This window comes from Colossoma macropomum, unplaced genomic scaffold, assembly GCF_904425465.1.
Source record: "Colossoma macropomum unplaced genomic scaffold, Colossoma_macropomum, whole genome shotgun sequence".
Classification (NCBI taxonomy): domain Eukaryota; kingdom Metazoa; phylum Chordata; class Actinopteri; order Characiformes; family Serrasalmidae; genus Colossoma; species Colossoma macropomum.
Genome location: NW_023494804.1, coordinates 3,646,373 through 3,668,237, shown reverse-complemented (window position 1 = coordinate 3,668,237; position 21,865 = coordinate 3,646,373). Strand labels below are relative to the sequence as shown.

The window sequence follows — 21,865 nt, the reverse complement described above, 5'->3', positions numbered from 1 at the left end:
GTTGCTGGAGCTTTTAAACACCTCAGTGTCGCTGCTGGACTGAGAATAGTCCACCAACCAAAAATATCTAGCCTGTGGGCAGCATCCTGTGACCACTGACGAAGGACTAAAGGATGACCAACACAAACTGTGCAGCAGCAGATGAGCTCACCAGAAACTTTCTCCCACTCTCCCATGACAGATCTGTGAAATGTTCCACTGTTTGGTGAGTGTTTATGTTCTGACCATAAAGGATAGTTTAAAACAGCAATTAACCACCCAGGAGCAAAAATCAGCCTTCAAAGACTTGAAAGAAATAATGATTTGATATTTATTGCGATTTGTAACGATATTTAACGACATGAAAATTTTATCATGATAACATTTTTGGCCATATCGTCCAGCTCTAACTGGAATGCAACATCTCTCCTCCCTCTAGAATTAATAGTTTCCTGGTTTAGCATTACAGTATATTGTCATAAATATGTTATAATCTGCTTTAGTGTAGTTATTTTGGTAATTTAGCATATCGCTGCTGTCAGAACAAAACCTTGTATCTACATTTTTCAGTTTTTCACATAATTTGAAAATGCCCACTGCCCTTCACATTGTGTATAAATTTCACAGTGAACTGCCCAAAAGAAATGGCGCAAAATTACTTTACATTAAAAGTAAAGTAGTTTTTTTTCTTTCACCTGTAAAGTTACCATTTAGGAGATACAAGGTTTTCTTCTGACAGCAGTGATATCTATGTGAGTAAGCATTGACAGCTGAACTGTATTTACTTCCAAAATAATAGAAAATGCTTGTATATGTGAATATTATTGAAGGTCAACAAGAGCCTGCCTGGACGGTCCACTGGAGCTCTAAACAGACATATTTCATTATGAAAAAACAAATCTATAATAACCTGTTTATTTTTTCAAGGATGCAGTGACATAAGGAGATAACTTTTGATGTCAATCATGAATATTGCATATAATATTGCAATTTTGCTGCATTAATAACCATTGCAATCTGTAGCACACAGTATTACACCATAAACATAGTAGGTCATAATTTATAAACGTTAGAAAGATATTTTATTAGTGCAATATTTTAAAGTCATTTGTATCATTATTTATTAATATTTACTGATCTGAAGTGGCCCCACACCTAATAGCTCTATTCCTTACAGCAACTAATTAAACATAATCCATAAGAGTGAGTAACATAACAGAAAATGGAAATATGGATAATCATAATCAGTCCACAACTGCTGATTAAAAATATCCTACTGAAAGGTGATCAGGTATTCCGGATACGCCTGCACGTCATGGAAGATCACAAACATCTTTGGGGTTTGTTGATTATCAGTGACGCTGTCATACAAATCTGTGGCTGTAGAGCTCTTGGCTGGGGGAGAAATTAGACCACCCTTTCCTGTGGTGTAGTCACCGACCAACACTCTGGCCAGATACATGCGCTTATGACCTTGCTGGTCAGGCTGGGAGTATCCTTGGGCTGAGTAACTTGGGTCAACAGCAAAATACACGCCATTCCCATACATGGCACCTTCAGACAAAACAAGAGAAGACAAATGATATATTGCAGAAACATATTTACATTAACAAACTCTGACAAATGTGTGGTGATGATATTATAGCTGTATTATACCATGTGTGCCAGCATAGCTCCTATTGAAGCCCCGGTGGTCGATCTTGTCTATGTTCTGAGCGCCGGTGCCATGGAACAGCCTCTTCTCATTGTTCTTGTGCTTGTTCTTTTCTTCAAAATGCTTCTTCTGGATCATGTAGTTCCTCCACAGAGTGCTGTTCTGGACCCTCTCGATCTAAGAACATCACACAAAACAAAAAAGTCTGAATTTCATCAGCTTTGTGTTGTTCTACATGATGCTCAGTCAGTCGTTCAATCAATGGTTTGTGAAACCTTAGTCCAGACTGCCACTAAAACTGATGTTCTAAAAAACATAAAACTGTGACCACCCTAGTAAGGGGTGTAGTTACAGGGAGGAGGAGGAGGCCTCACTTGAAAGCCAGCCCTCGAGATTTCTAACTGCTCATAAAAAAAAAACATGCTCATGAAAATCACTTTTTATGAATGTCACCTTTGTAAGCATCTATAAACACATTCATAACATGTTATAATGCATTCATAAGGCATTATAAACATGGCTATACATATTTATAAAAATGCATTACACGTTATAGCCATGCTTATTATGCATTATGAGTTGTTAACATAATACATTATAAGTACTGATCACAACAAATTATAAGAGCTCATAAGTCGTATTTGTCCGCTCTAAGTAAAGTGAAGCGTACTGTACTAAAGCCTCCTCCAGTGTTCAGAGTGAGGCTTCAAGTTGAAGTATTTACTGAAGGATTTACTGAAACACTAAACATACACAGTAAAGCACATTACAGGCTTCAAATGCCAGAGTTTAAACTAGTGCTGCCATCAGTGTTTTACCCAATGTGGGAAAGGCAATGTACACCACCGTTAGCTTGGCACTAACTTAACACTGCATATCCAATAGAATGCTAGCAGAAATTAGCATCACTGTAGTGTAGTTGTTTTACAGAGTGAAGGGTTCTAGTGCTTGACGTTAGAACCAGTGAGGGAACAAATTACAATGACAGCACTTTACTTTCTCATCTCTCCCTCTCCAGGCCTTCACTTCACAGTGACTTCACCCTCAGTGTGATGTCAGAGGGGAGTTCAGGGGAGGGGCTCATGGGTACTTGGTTTGCTGTGATGTAATATAGTGTTTAAAGTGAGAGCTCTGGGTAAGAAAAGCACATTGTAGCAGTAATTCTAGGCTGGACAGCCTGTTTGGAGCATCTGAATATTCAGGACTGAAGCCACATAGATACAGCCCTAACAGCACCAGCACTGAGAAATAAAATACTGGAAATCTCAGGGCGTAAATAAGCTTTGTATTTGTCTTTACTTTACGCTCTCCAAGCTGGGACTGACTTCTTTGGCACTGACAGTATAACATGCTATTAACACTATTTATAATGCATTATATTAACAATTCATAATGTATAATGAACATGGCTATGAAGTGTAATTCAGTGTAATTCATTTATATATATATATTTATAACCATGTTTATAATGCTGTATGAATGCATTGAATATAAATGAATATGTTTATAGATGCTTACAAAGGTGACATTCATAGAAAGTGTTACCAAAGAAGTGGCTAGCAAAGCGCTATTTTGATCATCACCATCATGTAGGCTACCGGGTAGGCGACCAGAGGTACAATAAAGCAAGAAACAAGACATGTTTTTCAATGAAAACATGTAAACACAGCATTACCCTGCTCCACTGATTGTCCAAATTGTGGAAACTTAGCAGAGCTGTGGTAGCAAGCTAGGTAAATAGTTGACCCTGATATACTACTAGCCCTGTAAAAGGTGGAACTTTCAGTTGTGTCGTAGCAGAAATCATGGCTTCCCACCCAGTGTGTGAAATAGTCCCATGTTAGTCCCACGTCTCATGTTGGCTGGCTGCTAACTCACTCGATATAGCGGTGCCAATGCGCTCTTCCTCACATTAACTGAGGTCTTCCTCATCTCCTCTTCTGTCTTCATTTTGAGAAATGAGTAACGATTCAGTCTTTACAACAAACTCTTGGGAAACTGGGGGAGTTTTGCAAATATTTTGCACATTGTCAAGTTTTTCATAGGTATCCAGGCATAGTTGCAGTTGCTAGGCTGTGAAGGACCAACTGGGAGCCAGTCTGCTACAGCGCCACCCTGAGGCAGAGCAGTGCTGCAGCTCTATTTAGTTAAGAACACCAAAGAGAGAAGCTGGTTGTGGGTGAAGCAGCAAAACAATGACCTGGATCCCTCAGGACCCCCTGTATTTCGCACCCTCCTCCCTCCACACTATAATACAAGGTCAGAATCGTATGTTGTTCAAAAAAATATATATATATTTTTTTTTGAGTTATAGAAGCTACAGTGACATAGGCTAGTGGCCTCACTATAGCAATATCTCTTGAAAATAATACTTCCTAGGTTCCCAGCTGTACCCAGACCTTTGGCTACACCACTGGTTCTGGGCTCTATAATCAGCAGTCACAGTCCAAAGGTGATGAATTTGACCTTACACTACAAAACTGCTTAAAAAATGAAGAATGCAGTGGAAATAAAGCATGTAGAAAGAAACAGGACTGAAACAAGAGTGAATGGTGTGATAACATAAGCTAGCAAGCTAATATTAGCTAGCAAAATAACGTTAGCTGTGCTATTGTAGTCTATCCTGGCCTGCTTGTTATCTGTAGCTTTGTTAGCTATAAATTTAGCTAGCTACATCACTAGCTAGCCAAAACAACACTTAGATAACTACTGTGGTTGAGCTGTGAGTGTCGTTTGGCTCTAGTTTACAAAAGTGCTGCATTTCATAACAACATTAAATAAAAAAAAACATTAAGCTGCTGTATGAGAGATTTATATCAAGGGTAAAATACATGCATAGAGTGGCCTTTTTTAGTAATCTTACGTTAAGAATTTTATTGGCCAGCCCAGTTGTCCTGAACTCATTCTCCACATCCTTGTATTCCTGGCTGCCTTGTTGAATTTGGACCCGCTTAACGAACTCGCCGTCTTTCATTTTGTCCCAGTGACTGGGCAGAGCCACTGAGGGCTGGTCTGGAAAAAGAATCAAGGGCATACCAGTCAGTGTGTAGACCAACTGAAATACACTATTTAAATAAAGGTGGCCAAAAACTCTTATTTGAAGCAATTTGAAAAAAGAACCGCTTTTCTCAAAAAGTTTAAAGAACACTTCTTTAGGAAAACAAACGTGGTTCTTCTATGGCATCGTTTAAATACGGAACCCCCGAAAGGTCATGAGGGGAAAAAAAATTCTATAATGGGTAAAAAATAAACTCCTGCTTAAGAAATAACCTGTGTTTTTTACTCAATTAATTACCTCCAGGTCATAATCTTGAGATAGTTTTCTTGGGATAATTTTCTCAAAATAATTATGTCAAGAAATGTAGGGAAAACCTAAGTGCATTACGCATTTTGCCCTGTAGATGGCCCCAATACGCCATTCAGACAGGATTCCACTGGCCCATTGTCCAGTTTTCAGTTGTTTATCTTGACTGGAAATATTCTAATGGAAACTGACCACTGTATAGCACATTATTTTGAACATGGTCTCAAATACAAAGACACTGTTTCAGTTCTTGCCAACAGACATCATTATATTGTATAGGAGCCCCATTTGAAATGAGTTTTAAACCCAGATTGTTTCAGACGAAGGGTTACACAAATATATCCGAGATGTTGTTTTTCCTTCAGAAGCAGCAACACCTCATAAAAAAAATTAACCCTTTAATATCCCAGGCTCATCACAGGCTAATACTAAGGCTTATTATTCAGTAACTACAGGGACTTCAGTGTCAAACTGGCTGAGATTTTCTCAAGTTATAGAAGCATGTAATAAAATATTGGCTATTAATGGCTACAGGTGGATGCATGCCAAGTGTTTTTAGGGAATACGCTGCATGTCAAAAAAGAACACTTCTAGAAAATTATCTTGAGATAACAATCACAAAATGATACATTTGAAAAAAGGAACTTTCTTCTTTACCCATGTCTTTTCGGGGGCTCTGTACATTGGCACATTTATTTTAAAGAGTGTACATTGCAGGGGTAATACAGATGTACAATATAATAGAGCATATAAGCTGAAATGCAAGGTTATAGCTGAAGGTTTCATAAACCATTTGAAGCCTCTTACCTTTCCGGTCAACCCTCTTCAATTCAATCCTTCTGTTTCTTAAATAAGCCACTCTTTGGGTTAAATCAACCTCAACCTCCTCGTTGTTGACCTTGATCTTTATGCGAGGTTGTTTTTTCCCATAGGCCTCCTCCAGGTCATAGTTAGTGTAAATATCAAAGGGTACGAGATTATTTGTCCTGTCCAGATACTGCCACTCTACCAAGCTGCTGATCATGAAGGCTTCGCGTTTTCGGGCCTCGTTCTTCTCCACTTTGCGGATCATGTCCCGGATGGCGCTCTCCGCCTTGACCACATCTCGGGTCAGGCCCTCCACGGTGATGACCGGCTCTGGACCATTCTTATTAAGCTGAATGCTGACCGTGAGCTCCCTCTGCAGGTTAGTCAGCATCTCTGCGTCCTCTCTGGTGAAATTGTTGATGGCGGAGTCCCGAACGGATGAACTTGTTTGCTCTTTGATAATGAAGCTGTTGATCAGTTCTCGGGCTTCATTTAGGCCCTGCTGGGTCTCTGCACACAGCTGAAACACTGCCGGCTCAAACTCCTCACCCACCATCACAAAGTCCTCATGTTCAGAACGGAATGGTCGACTGGCTTCTGGACTGTTGCCCATAAAGTAGCTGGCCACAGAGTCAATTTTATCTTTTTTCCCAGTGTTGGATAAAATAAAAAACAAAATAAGTTACTTTGACATATTTTTTTTACTTTCATATTTTACAGCCATGATCCTAATAAGAGCTGAATTCATTTTAATGTAAAGCAATTTGTAAGGAATTGTACTGGCTGATGGGTATGGGAGACAGACTGGAAAAGGACTACTGTTACTGAGGCAGCTTCAGGCTCAGGCAATTAAAGAAGGCTGTTCGCTCCACAATTATTACTGCAGATTCATACTGGATTAAAATCACTCCACAATTATTACCGTCAGACTGTAAAACTACACACACTGCAGATTCATACTGGATTAAAATCACTCCACAATTATTACTGTCAGACTGTAAAACTACACACACTGCAGATTCATACTGGATTAAAATCACTCCATAATTATTACTGTCAGACTGTTAAAAAATGACATAAATCATAGTACTTCCCAAAGTAAAATTTAATCAGGTATAATAGGCTATTTATGTTATTTATATAGTTTTATTGTTACTTTTACTTCCACATTTTTATGTAATTTTCCATTCAGTGAATTTATCCACCCACCTTTAACCCAGCCAAGCACGCCGGTGTCCTCCTCCACGCCCTCCTGCTGCCTCCTCAGCATGCTCTTGTGGAAATCTGACACCATTGAGGTCTGGAATATCAGGAACTTCACACTCTGTAAATGCGACCCTTTTTTCTTCTTCACAAAGTCGATCACAGCGTCGATCATGGCATCAGCAACAGCAGAAGGACTTGCACCACCTTGACCTGATCATTGAAAATTACCATTACCAATTATGATCAACTTTTATAGCAACCATAACTATACCTACGAAAGTTCAATAAGAAACCAAGCTAAAAATAGTGAGACTGTTCTGATCATGCTGTGCTGTACCTGTGCCAAGAGCTGGAAAGGCAACAGAGGAGAACTTCTGAGCCTCACACAACTTTAAAACAGAGTAAACAGCATCCTTGATGGCTGCAGGAGTGTTTCTGCCTACGACGTGGATTATGTGTTTGCATGGGAGCTGACCTCCAGAGGTCAGAATCATTTCCTTCTGTTGAAAACTTGGTGCATTCACTGTGAAAATATGAATGAAAACAATAACAAAAATGTTCATAATTTTAAAGGCTGACATAGGTTTAAAAAAGGAATTAATAAGAAACATAAAGGCTTTACAGACCAATCTGTGCACACTCCAGTTCCACTGCTAATCCAGCAGCATCTAAAATGGCCTTGGAAACTCCTGGATTAAAACAGATTACACACATGAAGTTAAACACAAAAGTAAAAATATTAAGCAAAAAAAAAAAACATTTTAGTTTTGTTCAAACGTGTATTTTGGCAAACATTCTCGACAATGTGCAACAACACTGTTATACACATATATACACTGTTAACACAAGTATGTACTAAAAACAAACAAATCTGTATCTGTGGAAGAGTCATTAAATGCTCTGGTCCATATCGTCTGTCAGAACGCACATGGTTCTGTCACATTAAAGTGAAACATTCTATACTGTACCATGGTTTTACCTGCTTTCAAGGAAAACGATTGATTGGAGGAGTTAACGATGGCGTCACTTCTCTCTTTGGTGATGTCACCTGACGACACCTCGAGGGTCACATGTCCCACCTGAACTGAGTGCACTCCAAGAGTCGGAGTGGAAACCACTCCAAAAAGTCCTAGTGTATCACATAATGATATATCATACTTTGATTTGCTCATCGTAGATTTCCTTTAATTATTATTAATAGTTAGTCACTGAATTCTGAAAAGACTACATTCAACAAAAGCCAAAACGTAGTTAAAAAGATCACAAAAAAGTTACACAATTTCATCCTCACCCCAAATGTAGTCAATCTACCAGGACATGTTTGGTGTCTGAAGTTTATTATTTATCACTAGCTCTAAAAAACTAATTTGTCACTTGCAATTTCCACCTGTTTTGGAGCTCCCTCAGGTGAAACATGCATTTTTTTTTCTTCAGTAACATTGATAAAATATATTTTGATGCAATTATGTATGACTTATAAAACCTCTCACCCTTTCCCTTTCATCCCTCATTGCTCACTAGCAGCTCAACAAAGAATCCACATAACCAAGTTTAACTGAGTTCGCTTAACAACTCAACAAGGTGTGTGATGATTTAAGCGTGTAGTTAGCACTGCGCTGATAAACCTTTTTCATAGTCACTGCGTCGTCACATCCGACTGTAATAGTAGCATTATTGAACTTCCTCCTGCACTGTTTAACAGAGCAGCGATGGAGGGTCGCTGATTTTTCTTTCGGCCTCATTGCGATTAATAGTAGAGCAATTGGCATGTCTGTTAGTTCCTCAAACATGGGTGGAAAGGCTAGTTTGACGTAGCTAAAGCACATCACACAAAACTTTAAAACATTTGAACTTCGTATGACCCTGTGCGTCTGCCGCTGTGGGCTCTGTTTACCGCTGTGCAGAGCTCAGGGTCTCAGCCTGGTAAATGGAGTACGCTGTGGCAGGCGACTGCGCCACCATCCCACGTTTGAAAATGCATTTCTGTGTCTGAGCAGCTGAACGTATTCCGCATATAATCTGCATCTGAACCGTGAGGAATCTACCTAAGACAAGTTTTGCAAAGCGGAGAAGAAACAAAGTGGACCTTTAGGTTCAACACCATCACACACCCCTAAACAAATATGCACTCATTGCACTCAGTTTGGAGAAAAAGTCCACCATGTTTAATTCTTCCTGATCAGCCCACGTTAAAATTAGCAACATTAGCAAGTGTCCTGAACACAACAACCAGCACAGAGACACAGCATCATATTTCTGCATTACAGTAAACTAATCACTGAGGTACAGTGGTGAGGAGTCTGCAAACTGGTCTGTGATGACCATCTCCAGGACTGTAAATACGCCAGTGAATATATGTTTGTCTTGGAGCTGAGGAGCATTTGTAATCAAAAATGTGAGTAAATCTAATCTGTACAGCCTACATTAGCTCTCCGGTTCACTTTTACTCTCTTTTTTGATTGGTTACCTCATTAAAAGTGACAAATGACGAGTGAAGCTTTTCAGGTGAAGTTAAACTTGATCGAGTGGAAACTCAGGTGAGGCTGTTTAGTTGAATTATTGGTGCATTTAGGATCGCAGCAATTATTTCAGGCAGTATCAGCCATTATTTACAGCGTGACCAGAAGCCGTTTAATTCTCCTACTTGCTCTTCTGCATTAACGAACACAGAAGGGTGAAAATGGTCTATTGATGTGGTATACACTTCCATTAGCTTCTGTTAGTTGTTTCATACTGCCATCGCAAAACTAAAACAGTACTTTTCCGGGAAACATGGCTGACTACATTTGGGCCAAAGGGCAAATTGTGTATGTATTACTTTTCACCAATGAATGCTTTGAGTAAACATAAGATGGACAGTAAAGATGGCATGACAGACTCACCAGGAGACTGTGAGGGTTTGGCAACGGGTGATTTTTTAGGTGACTGTTGTGGAATAGCATGTGCTCCTTTTGTGATGGGACCTGGCCTCCCACCTCTGAAGCTCTTTATGAAACTCTAACGGGCAAAAACATAAAAAAATTATTACAAGCCAGAAGTATGCCCAATAAGTTGTAAAGAGCTGTCAGGGTTTTTCTAGTACCTGTACAGTCTCGTTGTCTGAAGGGTGCACAATCACAGTCACTGCTTTAAGGTACTGGGGCCTGACTTTGGCACTAAAGCCGTGAATTTCTCTCAGCAGAATGCTGGATACCAGGTCTTTGGGAAAGCCAAGGTTCCCGGTTCCAATGGCCGGGAAAGAAATCGAAGCCATTTTCTGATGTTCTGCCTTTTTTAGGCATTCTCTAATGATTTGTTGCAGCATCTGTTGGGATGAAAATGCATACTATATATTAGCCTGAACATAAAGACATTGACTACTTTATTCGAGTGTGCAGTATCAGGATGATCACAAAGCTCTCAAAATCACCTCATCCTCTGAACCAGCTCCTCCTTTCCAGAATGGACAAACAGTATGGAACACACTTTGACAATTTAGGTTATAGCCACTGGTAACCACCATGTCTCCATAACGTAGATTAGAAGATCCACTTGCAGCCAGATTAGACCTAGCTTCTGCCTGGAGTTGAGAACCAGCAGCCTGCAGGAGTGCTTTGGAGACAGCACCTTTGCTGAGGTCCACGTCTTCGGAGATGGTGTTGACAATCACATCAGACTGCAAGGGTAAACAGTAAAGATAACTGTTAACGCCTGTTGTAGAGTATATACTGTATATGCTGGTTGTTTTGCATTAAAAAGTTATGATATTTGCTCTAATGTTCACTTACAAGTGCATCTTGGATATTCCCCTGCTTCAGAATGATTCTGAGTCCCTCTTGTGTGGACTGAGTTTCAAGGGACCCTGATCTGTTGAAGTCGTCATACTGTGATCTGGTCGGTTGGCTTGAGTTCTGTTCCCATGGTTGTCCTTGAGCGTCGAACTCCACAGATTCATTTCTTCTATAACCTTGTGGTTCATTACTCCTTGGCCCAGGACCCCATTGTCCATTTCCAGGTATATTTTGACCATGATATCCCTGACCTTGTCTACCTTGTCTACGATACTTCTGACTACGGTTACCACGCCCACGCCCACGCCCACGCCCACTCCCACGAGAACTCATCTGCTGTGGAAAGGTCATTTTGGGGCTGAAGGCTGCAAATTCTTTTCTAACTGCCTGAGCCATGGCATTCACAGTATTGGCATTCAGGTCCACCAGGTGAATCTGTCTTAACATGTTCATGCCACCTTGACGCTTCTGATCTTCGACGTAAGCATGCAGTTCCTTGGCAATCGTTTCAGTGCAGAGTTCAAGAGGAAAGCCGAATATTCCTGAGCTGATAGCCGGGACCGCAATGGAGGAGCACTTGTTACTCTCCGCTTGGTTCAGACTCTCCCTCACAGCCTGTCTCAGCCGTTTCACTGCAGTAGACTTATCTGTATCTGTGTAGCGGGGACCCACAGCATGCACCACACACTTGCATGGAAGACGACCTGCTCCAGTAGTGACAGCCTTTCCAGGTGGCACTCGTCCACGTGCAACTACATATCTGTCACTCGATTCTTGTAAACTTGGTCCAGCAGCTTTCAGGAGTGCCAAAGCCACACCACCAATGTGCTTCAAGTCCTCATTGGCAGCATTGACCACAGCATCTACTTTAAACTGACAGATATCAGCCTTTCTGACCGTGATTATGACCCCACCAGGGATCTGGACCTCACAGGTCAACTGTCCAAAATCTTCCACCCTGTCATCGTCATCATAATCATCTTCATCCTCTTCCAGCATGTGACTTTCCTCAAGAATGACCACAAATCTATGTTCCTTCATCATCATCAAGAACATGCTTCCCTGCTCCTGGAAGTACTTTTTAGCACCTGCTTTTTTAATCGTCAGCCTATCCGTATGGAGAGCGTCTGCAATCTTCTGAAAGTTCTCTATGGCTGGTTGGATGTGAACACGCTCCCCAGACAGTCGGATCAAGGGTCGTTTGGGGTCAAAATGAACTGTGACCTCATCAGACTTCACAAGTTTCTTCCAAACTGGGGACTTTTTCTCATTTATGAACTTCACCACAGCGCATGACTTGACGCGAATGACCTCTTCGATTCTTGAGTGCGTGTTGATGAATTTCTCCAGGCTCCTGCTGACCTCCAAGACTGGTTGCTGAAAGCCAGTAACTACGAGTGTGTCATTGTGTTTTGAGGGTTTTATAACCACAGTTTTCTTCCTGGCTAAGTTGTATGTGTCACACAGTTGATCATTGAGAGAGCGCCATTCTGGCTTTTCAAGCACACTTAAATCCTCTAAAGAGAGGATATTAGATGTAAGTGCCATTTGAAGTCTCTGCTCTGCCTCAGTCAGTGCTCTGTCTGAGCTTCCAGTCAAAACAACATCCCCATTTTCAACTGTGTAGACTGCACTGATTCCCTTAGAAGTGAACAGATCTCCTGACATCTCCTCACAGTCCACTGATCTCAGGAACTCCAATAATGAAGGGTTCATTTTCAGAGGCTTCTGTTTCAGTCTCAGTCTCCTCTCAAGGATCCAATTTTTGATGTCAACAATTTCCATAGAAAGGCCACACAATGCTAACTGATTGGTGTCTTTTTTGTATATGAGCTTCAACTCTGGGTATTTAGCTGCAGCATTGTGTTGAAGTCCTTCCTGTAGAAGCAGAGAGACCATGGCAGGGGACATCTCCATGCTTTCTACAACACTCTTCTGGTCCCTTTCCATCTGATCTGATGCTCTCTTTAAATGATTCTCCAAAATCGGCTTCAGCAGATTGATGTCTTGAGCCATTCCTGCCAGAGTCAGGATTCCATTATTAATCTTCATGATGGCTTTGTCTTTCACTACTGACCGAATGTCTGTCTCTATTGTAGACCAAACAGAGGGGATCACTGCACACTCAAAAACAGCGTAGTTGGAGAGGATTTCTCTAAAGCCATCTGTGGCGTTTTGCGTCCAGTTGTCTATGTGCCTCTTGGTTATACCCTTCTGTTTCAGCAGTGTGGGAAGAGGACTGAGCTGGACTTCGGCTTTGTCAATGTTCACCTGGCAGAACAATGAGTTCATCTGCTTACAGATGGAAGATATTAGCCCCTTCTTATGGAGGAATTCTCTGATAGCAGGATGGATCGTCTCTGTGAAAGGTTTGGGCAGTGTCCATGTTGGTCTGTCTTTGCCATACAAGGCGGTACCCAAAGACATGTAATATGGGTAGACAGTGACTGCTGTCTTGCCAATACTGAGATCTTTCCCCAGAACTTTCTCTGCATCTGAAAAAGGATGATAGACATTTATTCCACACTTTAGTGTACAAATAACATACTTTCAACATTTTTTAATAGCAATCAATGTCAAATTGATACCTAAACCAACTATGGAAACACGAAGACCACACAACACAATGGTACTCGAATTTGCCTTACATGTATCTAGCATGGTATCCCTTCAGCTACTCTCTAAAATTAAAGGAACACATGATTTACCCTGTTGCTTGCAAAAAGTGACAATGGCAGCCTGTTCTTCTGGAACCGTGGTGATGTTCTTCACTGCTCCACCCCACTTTTCGAAGTAAAGTTCTAGCAGGTCTGTAGAAGTCTGACCAGGCAAATTTTCCACCTTGACACTTCTACTTTTTTCCAGAGCCCGTCCCATTAGACCATACTGCTGGACCTTTTTATTGCTCCTGCTCTCCACAAGGAACTTCTCAGCAACTGCAAAAAGAAAAGAATCACTTTAGACTGACAGTCTGATGCTATTTTTCAACGTAATCCCACATCATAAATGGTTGTCTCAATTTCAGAAATGACAGTTACAAGTTAACCTAGACGCTGCAAGTTGAGGACTTACCACTGGGGTCAGTAAAAGTCACCACAGCAGCATTTGATTCTCTTATTATCTCCAGGGAATAATCCTCTTCAGAAGCATCGCTGATGTTCTCCACTAAAAGTGCCAGGATGTCTTTGGAAAAGTTGTCAGGCAGTTTCTCCAGGACTACAGCACCTGACTGTGGGGAGTCTCCCAAACTGTCCCTGGGAGATGGCTCAGTTGAGCGGTCAGCCTGACTCTCATCCGTGTCAACTGGAGGCAATATAGGTGGTAATAGCTTAATAACACAGACAAAATGTTTGTCATTTGTCTCAGGTATCATAATAGAAAAAGAAGAAAACAGAAGAAAATACATACAATACGGATAAACGCTGACTGGCACTCTGCATATACTGTGATCAGTTCTTTCCAGAATTCTCTGTACAGCTGAAAAGTTTAGACAAACTGTTGTTATTTGTGTAACACAAGAGAAAAGAAAAATGGCTTGAATGACTGGTTTAGTCATTTAATCTACAAGGAAATTATGCAATACATTCAGAAACCAAGCTGACACACACTGTGCTGGGACAAGCCCACTGGAACAGTGAAGTCAAATCTCTTCAACAGTTTCTAGAATAAAGAGACTTCTCTCTCTCTCTCTCTCTCTCTCTCTATACACGAACCTAAAAGAGTCCTACAACTGACTGGCATCCAGGAGTGGCAGCACACGTACAAAACTGGTAGGGAAAAATTTACTGGTCCTGAAAAACACAGTCAATGTCCCAATGACAACATGCCCTAATAAGCTTATTCATATACAGTGTCAGTGATTTTGAACCTGAAGGTTCAGTGAGTTGCCCTATAAACCAGAAGAGTTTGAAAAAAACCCCATTGAAAAATAAATGGGGAATTTTGTAAAGCTCAACAGTCCACCTTCTTACTTTAAATAAAGAGCCAGGCATCTTGGCAGCAAAACTGCAAGCGATTTTATCAAACACATAATCTCTTTGTAGCACATCATTTGCTAACCTGGGCTCAAGGAGGAAGCCGGAGGCACCTTCCTGTCGGCTCTCGCGGACATCATCAGGGCCTGGGAGACGGGTGCATGCCATACTATTTTTTAATAAATGTCCTTCCTCAGCTAAAAAAGGGATTTTGATTGGTTTTGCTTCTCACATGTGTTTGACTCCCTGTTTGTTTGTGCCTGTAGGTCAGCCATCCATGCAGTTTAGGCGGAGTTCACACCACATAATTTTAGAGGCAAATCAGCATTTATTCAGGACTTGCAATTGGCTCTCGATCAGAGGATATTAATATAAGCAGGATAAATATCTGGACCTGTTGGGGAGTCCAAATCCTGAAGTGTGAAAAGTGTTCTGACTGGGTTGCCAATGAAAAAGACATAGGGTGAGGGGAAACCTGGGAAGAGTTCTACGCACAGGGTATTGTGTCATTTTCCATGTCGCTTCTTATGTGTGTTTGGAGACCACGCAGACTTGTTGAAGAGCCCTCCTGGTGAAAAATCTTGTAATGTGTGCAAATCACAATGACGTCAAGATTCCAATTACAAGACACTAAGTTGTGTAGTGTGAACAGGACGGCGATCTGACGAAATTGAATGTCCGTGGCTTCACCGAAAGTGGAGTTTTTTTCACAATGTAATTCCTGTATTAAATCAAAAACGTAGTTGGGCGTCACCCCAGCGCTTTGAAAAGCAGTGGCTCGCTCGGTCCTGTGATTCTGGCAGCACAAGGGGATGAACTGAGCCATCCTTTACATTCAATGAAGCAACTGAACTGTGACTGGGAACTGACGACAAGTGGTACGACGCAACCTTCCTGGCCAGTTGCACCACTGACCCTTTAAAACCTTAGTTTATACAACCCTGCAGTAATTATGCAGACTAAAAAATGGTGGGTAAGCAGTATGAGCCTTACGTCTTTCATCTAAGATCTTTTTGTCCTTATTCATAATTAATATGTTAATTATGGTAATTTGCATAGTAAATAAAAACAACAATCATGACGTTAACCACACTATCCTGTTACTTATGGTGGACAGTGTACAAACTTTGCCAAACTGGTCCTACCATCAGGTGACTGGAAGGTGATGATAGCAGCTTGCTCCTCTGGAATTGAGCTGATTGTCTCTATAGGTCCACCCCATTTCTCAAAGTACAGTTCCAGAAGGTCCTTATTGGTGACAGCATCAGCAGGAACATTGTCCACCCTCACACTTAAGGTCCTCTGCTCAGTCGGAACTGAAGAGACATACAAAGATTTATACAGTTGTTTACATATCTTCATTTTGATATTTGTAAAGTTGTGGGTTCTTTCCATCAGGGGGAATTCATCATTGAGATGTCAACTGTGATGTGAAATGACTCAGATTTCTCTACAGTGGTGGTGATTTCTACAATGGATATAGCCATTTCATTTACCATTCAAAATGACCAGTGCACCTATATATGTCTTCTGAGATTTATATGGAATATTAATGGTGATAAAATAGTGAAAAAATGGGAATTGGGAATTATTGTGCCTTGCATGTACCTCTCCACTATCAATATATTTTAAAAACATGTATAGACCAAAACCTTCTGAAAGCTATCATAAAACAATGTCTTAGTCATCAGGCAATAACTTTCTGTGAGGGAGCTTTTAGACATGGACGTCTGGTTCCTATCACCACCACTGTGAACAATTTTGACTCTTAAGTTTTTCTAGAAGAAAGCGTTTCACAGCAAACCACTCTGAACGACTTTGTTTACATGTTGACCATTTGAAAGAGAACTCTGCAAAATTTCTGCAGAATTAAATGATTAAGATGTAAACAAAGTCATTCAGAATTCTTTACAGTGTTGGTGATAGGAACCAGATGTCCAAAAGCTCCCTCACAGAAAGTTACTACATGAAATGGTTATGAATTCACTGTGAGACATTGTTTTATGATAGTTTTCAGAAAGTTTTGGCCTGAAACGTATTTATATTAAGATTTTATTTTACATGTATATATTAAAAAATCCATTCATGGTGGAGGGATACATTCAGGGTGTTGTGAGGCAAAATAGTCCCCAAAGAAAACTTATTTATTCACTATTTTATCAGCAACATATAAACATAGTATTTTGTTTTTAGGACAGTAAATAAAATGGCTATATTTGTGTTGTATGGCAAAACCATAATATGTAGCCTGTAGTATTAAAGGGGAATTCCACCAATTTTCAGAATTTGGTGGCATAATTAAACGGTTAAGATGTAAACAAAGTCATTCAGAGTGGTTTGGTGTGAAACGCTCCATTCTAGAGAAACTTACAGAGCCAGAACTGTTCACAGTGGTGGTGATAGGAACCAGACGTCCACCTCTAAAAGCTCCCTCACAGAAACGTATTATATAAAATGGCTATGAATACTGATACATTGTTTTCTGATAGTTTTAACACTAAAACACCTTTTTAAAACCTCATTCATAGTGGAGGGATACATGCAGGGTGTTGTGAGGAAAAATAGTCCCCAAAGAAAACTTTCATTATTTTAGCATCATCACCATTCAATATGAAGCTCAGAAGAAACATGTACATTCACTGGTGGTTTTGGATAGTAAATAAAATGTCTATATTTGTGTTGTAGTCATGGCGACCCCTGGTTCCTATCACCACCACTGTAAAGAAATCTGAATCATTTCACACCAAACCACTCTGAACGACTCTGTTTACACCTCAAACACTGGTGGGATTTCCCTTTAATTATGCAGAAATTGTGGAATCCCCCTTTAAGAGTGAACAGAAGGTTACGGGAGGGAGTATGGGAGGATATCTGAATGTTAGTGTGAGCGTTCAAGAATAAGGTGCTTGTCTGTAATGATTTATTCAGTCATTTATCCATCCATCCATCATCTAAACCGCTTATGCTTCCGGGTCGCGGTGGGGTGCTGGAGCCTATCCCAGCTGTCATCGGGCGGAAGGCAGGATACGCCCTGGACAGGTCGCCAGTCCATCGCAGGGCAGACAAACAGACATATACATCCACACACACACTCACACCTAGGGGCAATTTAGCATGTCCAATCAGCCTGACTGCATGTCTTTGGACTGTGGGAGGAAACCGGAGTACCCGGAGGAAACCCACGCAGACACAGGGAGAACAGGCAAACTCCACACAGAAACGACCCTGGTCACCCGGCCGGGAATCGAACCCAGGCCCTTCTTGCTGTGAGGCGACAGCGCTACCCACTGCTCCTCAGTCATTCATTTATTTATTTATTTATTTATTTATTTATTCATTCATAAACAAAGAGCCTGGAACCGAAACAAACCAAAGTGCACAACATCTCTCACCTGTTTTCTGAAAGGTTGGTTCCACATCACTTCCTGTTGCAGCCTGTAAGATAGCACAACAAACCCTGATCAAAGGTCCCTGCGCTTTAGCAGTGCTGTAAACAGAACTGCACTCCTCCTAACATTCACAGTCATAAAAGTATGTCTGAGTAACAAGGGCCATCCCGCCCAGCCCTACAGCGAGGGAGTGGCTCAATTTGTGCTCTTTTAGTAACTCAACACCTCTAGCAGATCAGCTCACTCACCCACAGACACTCTCTACAGCCTGCTGCCTCCCAGATTACCATTACAAATCAACCACGGCCTTCTGGTAATGAGGATAAGAACTCCCTTCACACTGGCAGGCCTCTTATAGTAAAACAGATATGGACAGTTCTGTCCACTTACTGCTGCGCTGGGCTCTTCTGTCTTCTGTTTCTCTTCATCACCGGGTTTGAACACCTTCAGTTTCACCGTCTGGTTTTCAATAGTTATGGAGTGATCTCCTTTAGCCAGAACCTGATCTCGAGCTGGAACAAAAAGCAGACAGACAGTGATAAAGGCCAGATGTTTAAAATACAAGGTCACTGCAAACAAGAATGCAAGAATGCGAAGTGACGATACCATCAGCTACACTTAAAGTCTGAAAAAGTACTAACTTAATTCAAATAAGTACATTTGTTGTACTCTAGCATTCAAAAGTCCCTAGTAATATTATATTTCATTATTTTATATATTCTACCGAATTAATTACACATCATTACAGTCACATCACATATATATATATATATATATATATATATATATATATATATATATATATATATATATATATATAAACATTCACAGCATTAATAGATAATAAGCTAAATATATACAAAATCATCATAAATTTACACTTGTGAAAAAATACATACAGTAGTTTTCTGGTACCTTTTAAAGTGAAGTTGAAAGATTTAGATTTATCTAAGTAATAAGTTTAATTTTCAAATTGAATAAAAAAAAAAGGCTGTCACCTTTTCCTGTCACTACTGTTTAGTCCATAGGCTAATTTTGCAACAACTTATAAAGCTTTATAAAGCTTTTTCAGTCTTATTAGAATGTTCTACAGCTCTGCTCATCATTCTGGACACATCTAACACTTCTTTTTTTTTATGTAAAGCTTATTGGTGTCTTAGTAGTTATTTAAAAGCTGTGACTCTGCACAGTATTTTCATCTTAGGTTCGGTATTAAATAGTTTAAAACATTGATCTTTGAATGTTAAATTAGAGCTGCAGTGAATTACAGTGAATATTGACACAATTACTGCCAAAAGTGAGTCAAATGGAAGACAGTAAATGTGTTGATGTGATACATTTCATTCATCTTGAACCAAAGCACGTTTGAATGATTCATTAGCAACATTGCACATACATAAACATATATATATATATATATATATATATATATATATATATATATATATATATATATTAGCTATAGAGCACACTAATATGCTAATTTTATTGCTAATTTGATTTTTTTCATTACTCATTGCTCGTACCAAAAATAGGTTACTAATCATTTGTATAATTTTATGCAAAGTAGCCCTGAGAGTCATCTAGAGCTCTATCACGCTGAAGTGAAGGGAATGTAGGGAATGTGATGGGAGGAATATTTCCTGGTAAACTGGCTGCCGCCCTGCTGTTTACAAAGCTTTGACTCACTGACGTTAGCTTTTCACCAGGTAGTTACATGACCTTTCTTAGGATAAGGTAAAAAAATAAAGCAAAACAAACTGTCTATTTTGTATGACAGGGTGGACATTATGCTTGGTAGACAAATTAACAGTGTTGAATGAGCTAAACTTCCCAGCTTTTGGCTCATCTGAAGACTTAGACTGTATCACTTTATGTACTTTATCTGTTCTCTTCATATGACAATGCATTATTTTTATAGCTAAGTAAGCTGGTGGACCAGAGTTTCACATACATATGTTACAGTTATAGTATACTGATGGCTACCCAAATATATTTTGGCCCATATTAGCATTTCATTTCCCATTTAATGTCCATTTCATCCTATTTTAACAAATATCCAGCAAGAAAATATATTATACTGTTGTGAATAAACAAGGCCACATGGTGTCACTGATGCAGAGCATCACTTCTCTTCCCTGTGGTCATTTCCATGATCTAAACCTTTACTTCAGCCAAGTTCATGAGGTGCTTTTCAATGATTTATTTGATGTACTCGATTAATCAAAATTTCTACACAGTTCAATCACTGGGAGGTAAGCAAAGCCATTCTGAGTGGGAATGTTTTGATGGGAACCAGACCTCCGTTGCGTTCAATGCCTCTAAAAGCTCCCTCAAAGAAAGTCTGTATGGTTATGAATACACTGCCTGATATCTGCATCTACTTTTAATCTACTCATGGAAGTAGGTACAGGGTGTTGTTAGGCCAAGCAGGCCTAGTTTCACCATCGAGAGGACGTATAAAGACAGGTGTGGAACCCTGGTTCCTATCACCACCACTGTAAAGAAACCTGAGTTGGTAAGTTTCTCTGAAATTAAACATTTCACACCAAACCTCGATGAATGACAATGTGTACATCTTACCCACTGACTTATACAGAAATTTCGAAATGTCGGTGGAATTCCCCTTTGAAGAGACTTTTATTTTGTAATATCGTAGGTGAACCTTCATTGACTGCCTATATGGACATGTAAAAGTGCTTGCATTCCAAAAAAACAACATCTTTTTTAACACTTGCAATACCAAACAACATTTAAACTGATATAATTGATATTAAAACACTTCTATCTTTATTATAAGCGCTCAAAAGGCTCTTATATGATGGAATGATGGAATCAGACGGAATCAGTTGATGGAATGATGGAATCAGACGGAATCAGTTGATGGAATGATGGAATCAGTTACATTATTAGTTAATATGTGCTTCTTTAACTGAGTAAAGCAGGAAAGCAGAGCGACACAACAGGTGGACTGTAGGACTGGCCTATAGGCTACGTAACACACAGTGACGTTGCACTAAGTTGTTAACAAGCATTAAACGCTTATTTGCATTAAACAACGTATATCTGTGGTCGAAAGTTGAATCAGACGGACTTCCGGTCAGCTTTAACGCGTTTTAAGCAGACATCCAGCTCAGTCCGGACGAGTTTACTCACTTTCAGCTGATCTGAAGAGAACAGTAGCGGCGCTGCTCTCCTCGGGGAACCTCACCACGCAGTCTCCGCCCTGAGACTTCTTCTTACTCTGAAAGTAAATCTGGAGTTTGGCTGTGAGGGTCTTGTTGGAGGTTGAGGGCCAGCGAGCCTCCACAGTGAGGGGGTGAGGAAAGTCCTCCATTGCGCTCCTCCTCGCTCGGCTCTGCGGGAGAGACTGTGGAGGAGCCGCTCAGCTCCAACATCTGTTTCACTTTCGTTTCGTCTCTTTCAGCTCCGCTTCGTTTCGTTTCCTGGCCGCAGGAGTGAGAGCGCAGCCCGGAGCTGAGCTGTAAACACTCACCCAGCCCTCAACCCTCAGCCTGAGCCACTGCTGCACTGGAAGATGGTTCTTCCAGGGTTCTACAGTAAAGGCAGTGGTTCTATTTAGAACATAAACACTTAATAACATATGCGTCAATGTTTAAATCAACAATCATAAGAAATACACGTTTTACATGATATTAATATATTTAAATATCATGTAAAAAAAAGACTACTATGTCATTTTTACTGAGAGAATTTCTTCAAAATAAAAGTCCTTTTCTTTTATTCTGAAAAACTTTGTTATTTTCAGTGAAACGCCTCAT

The 21,865-nt window shown here is 40.3% G+C and overlaps 1 protein-coding gene across 2 annotated transcripts; it reads right to left on the bottom strand.

Annotated features, from left to right (window-relative positions):
• Positions 1-286: 286 nt before the first annotated feature.
• On the bottom strand, positions 287-21,545 carry LOC118824469 (protein mono-ADP-ribosyltransferase PARP14-like). 2 transcript variants are annotated; one of them, XM_036594640.1, is made up of 19 exons: positions 21,240-21,545; positions 18,474-18,595; positions 18,087-18,129; positions 15,840-16,010; positions 14,129-14,197; positions 13,793-14,023; positions 13,429-13,656; positions 10,718-13,215; positions 10,360-10,605; positions 10,033-10,254; positions 9,833-9,947; positions 7,930-8,079; positions 7,577-7,639; positions 7,288-7,473; positions 6,954-7,160; positions 5,745-6,386; positions 4,497-4,645; positions 1,636-1,810; positions 287-1,533 (listed from the first exon to the last, which is right to left on the bottom strand). In XM_036594640.1, the coding sequence occupies exons 1-19, from the start codon at positions 21,418-21,420 to the stop codon at positions 1,253-1,255; spliced, it is 5,979 nt and encodes a 1,992-aa protein (XP_036450533.1). In that variant the 5' UTR covers positions 21,421-21,545; the 3' UTR covers positions 287-1,252. The 2 variants fall into 2 exon arrangements, with proteins under 2 accessions (XP_036450533.1, XP_036450534.1); XM_036594641.1 differs by lacking the exon at positions 15,840-16,010.
• Positions 21,546-21,865: the final 320 nt, after the last annotated feature.

What these genes read in the sequence shown, in the direction of transcription:
- LOC118824469 (XM_036594640.1), bottom strand. Translation starts at nt 21,420, where the DNA reads ATGGAGGACTTTCCTCACCCCCTCACTGTGGAGGCTCGCTGGCCCTCA. An exon ending in GACTTTTACTGACCCCAGTG is followed by an intron (nt 13,657 to 13,792) that starts GTAAGTCCTCAA and finishes TTCTTTTTGCAG; the next exon opens with TTGCTGAGAAGTTCCTTGTG. An exon ending in CAGACAACGAGACTGTACAG is followed by an intron (nt 9,948 to 10,032) that starts GTACTAGAAAAA and finishes TTTGCCCGTTAG; the next exon opens with AGTTTCATAAAGAGCTTCAG.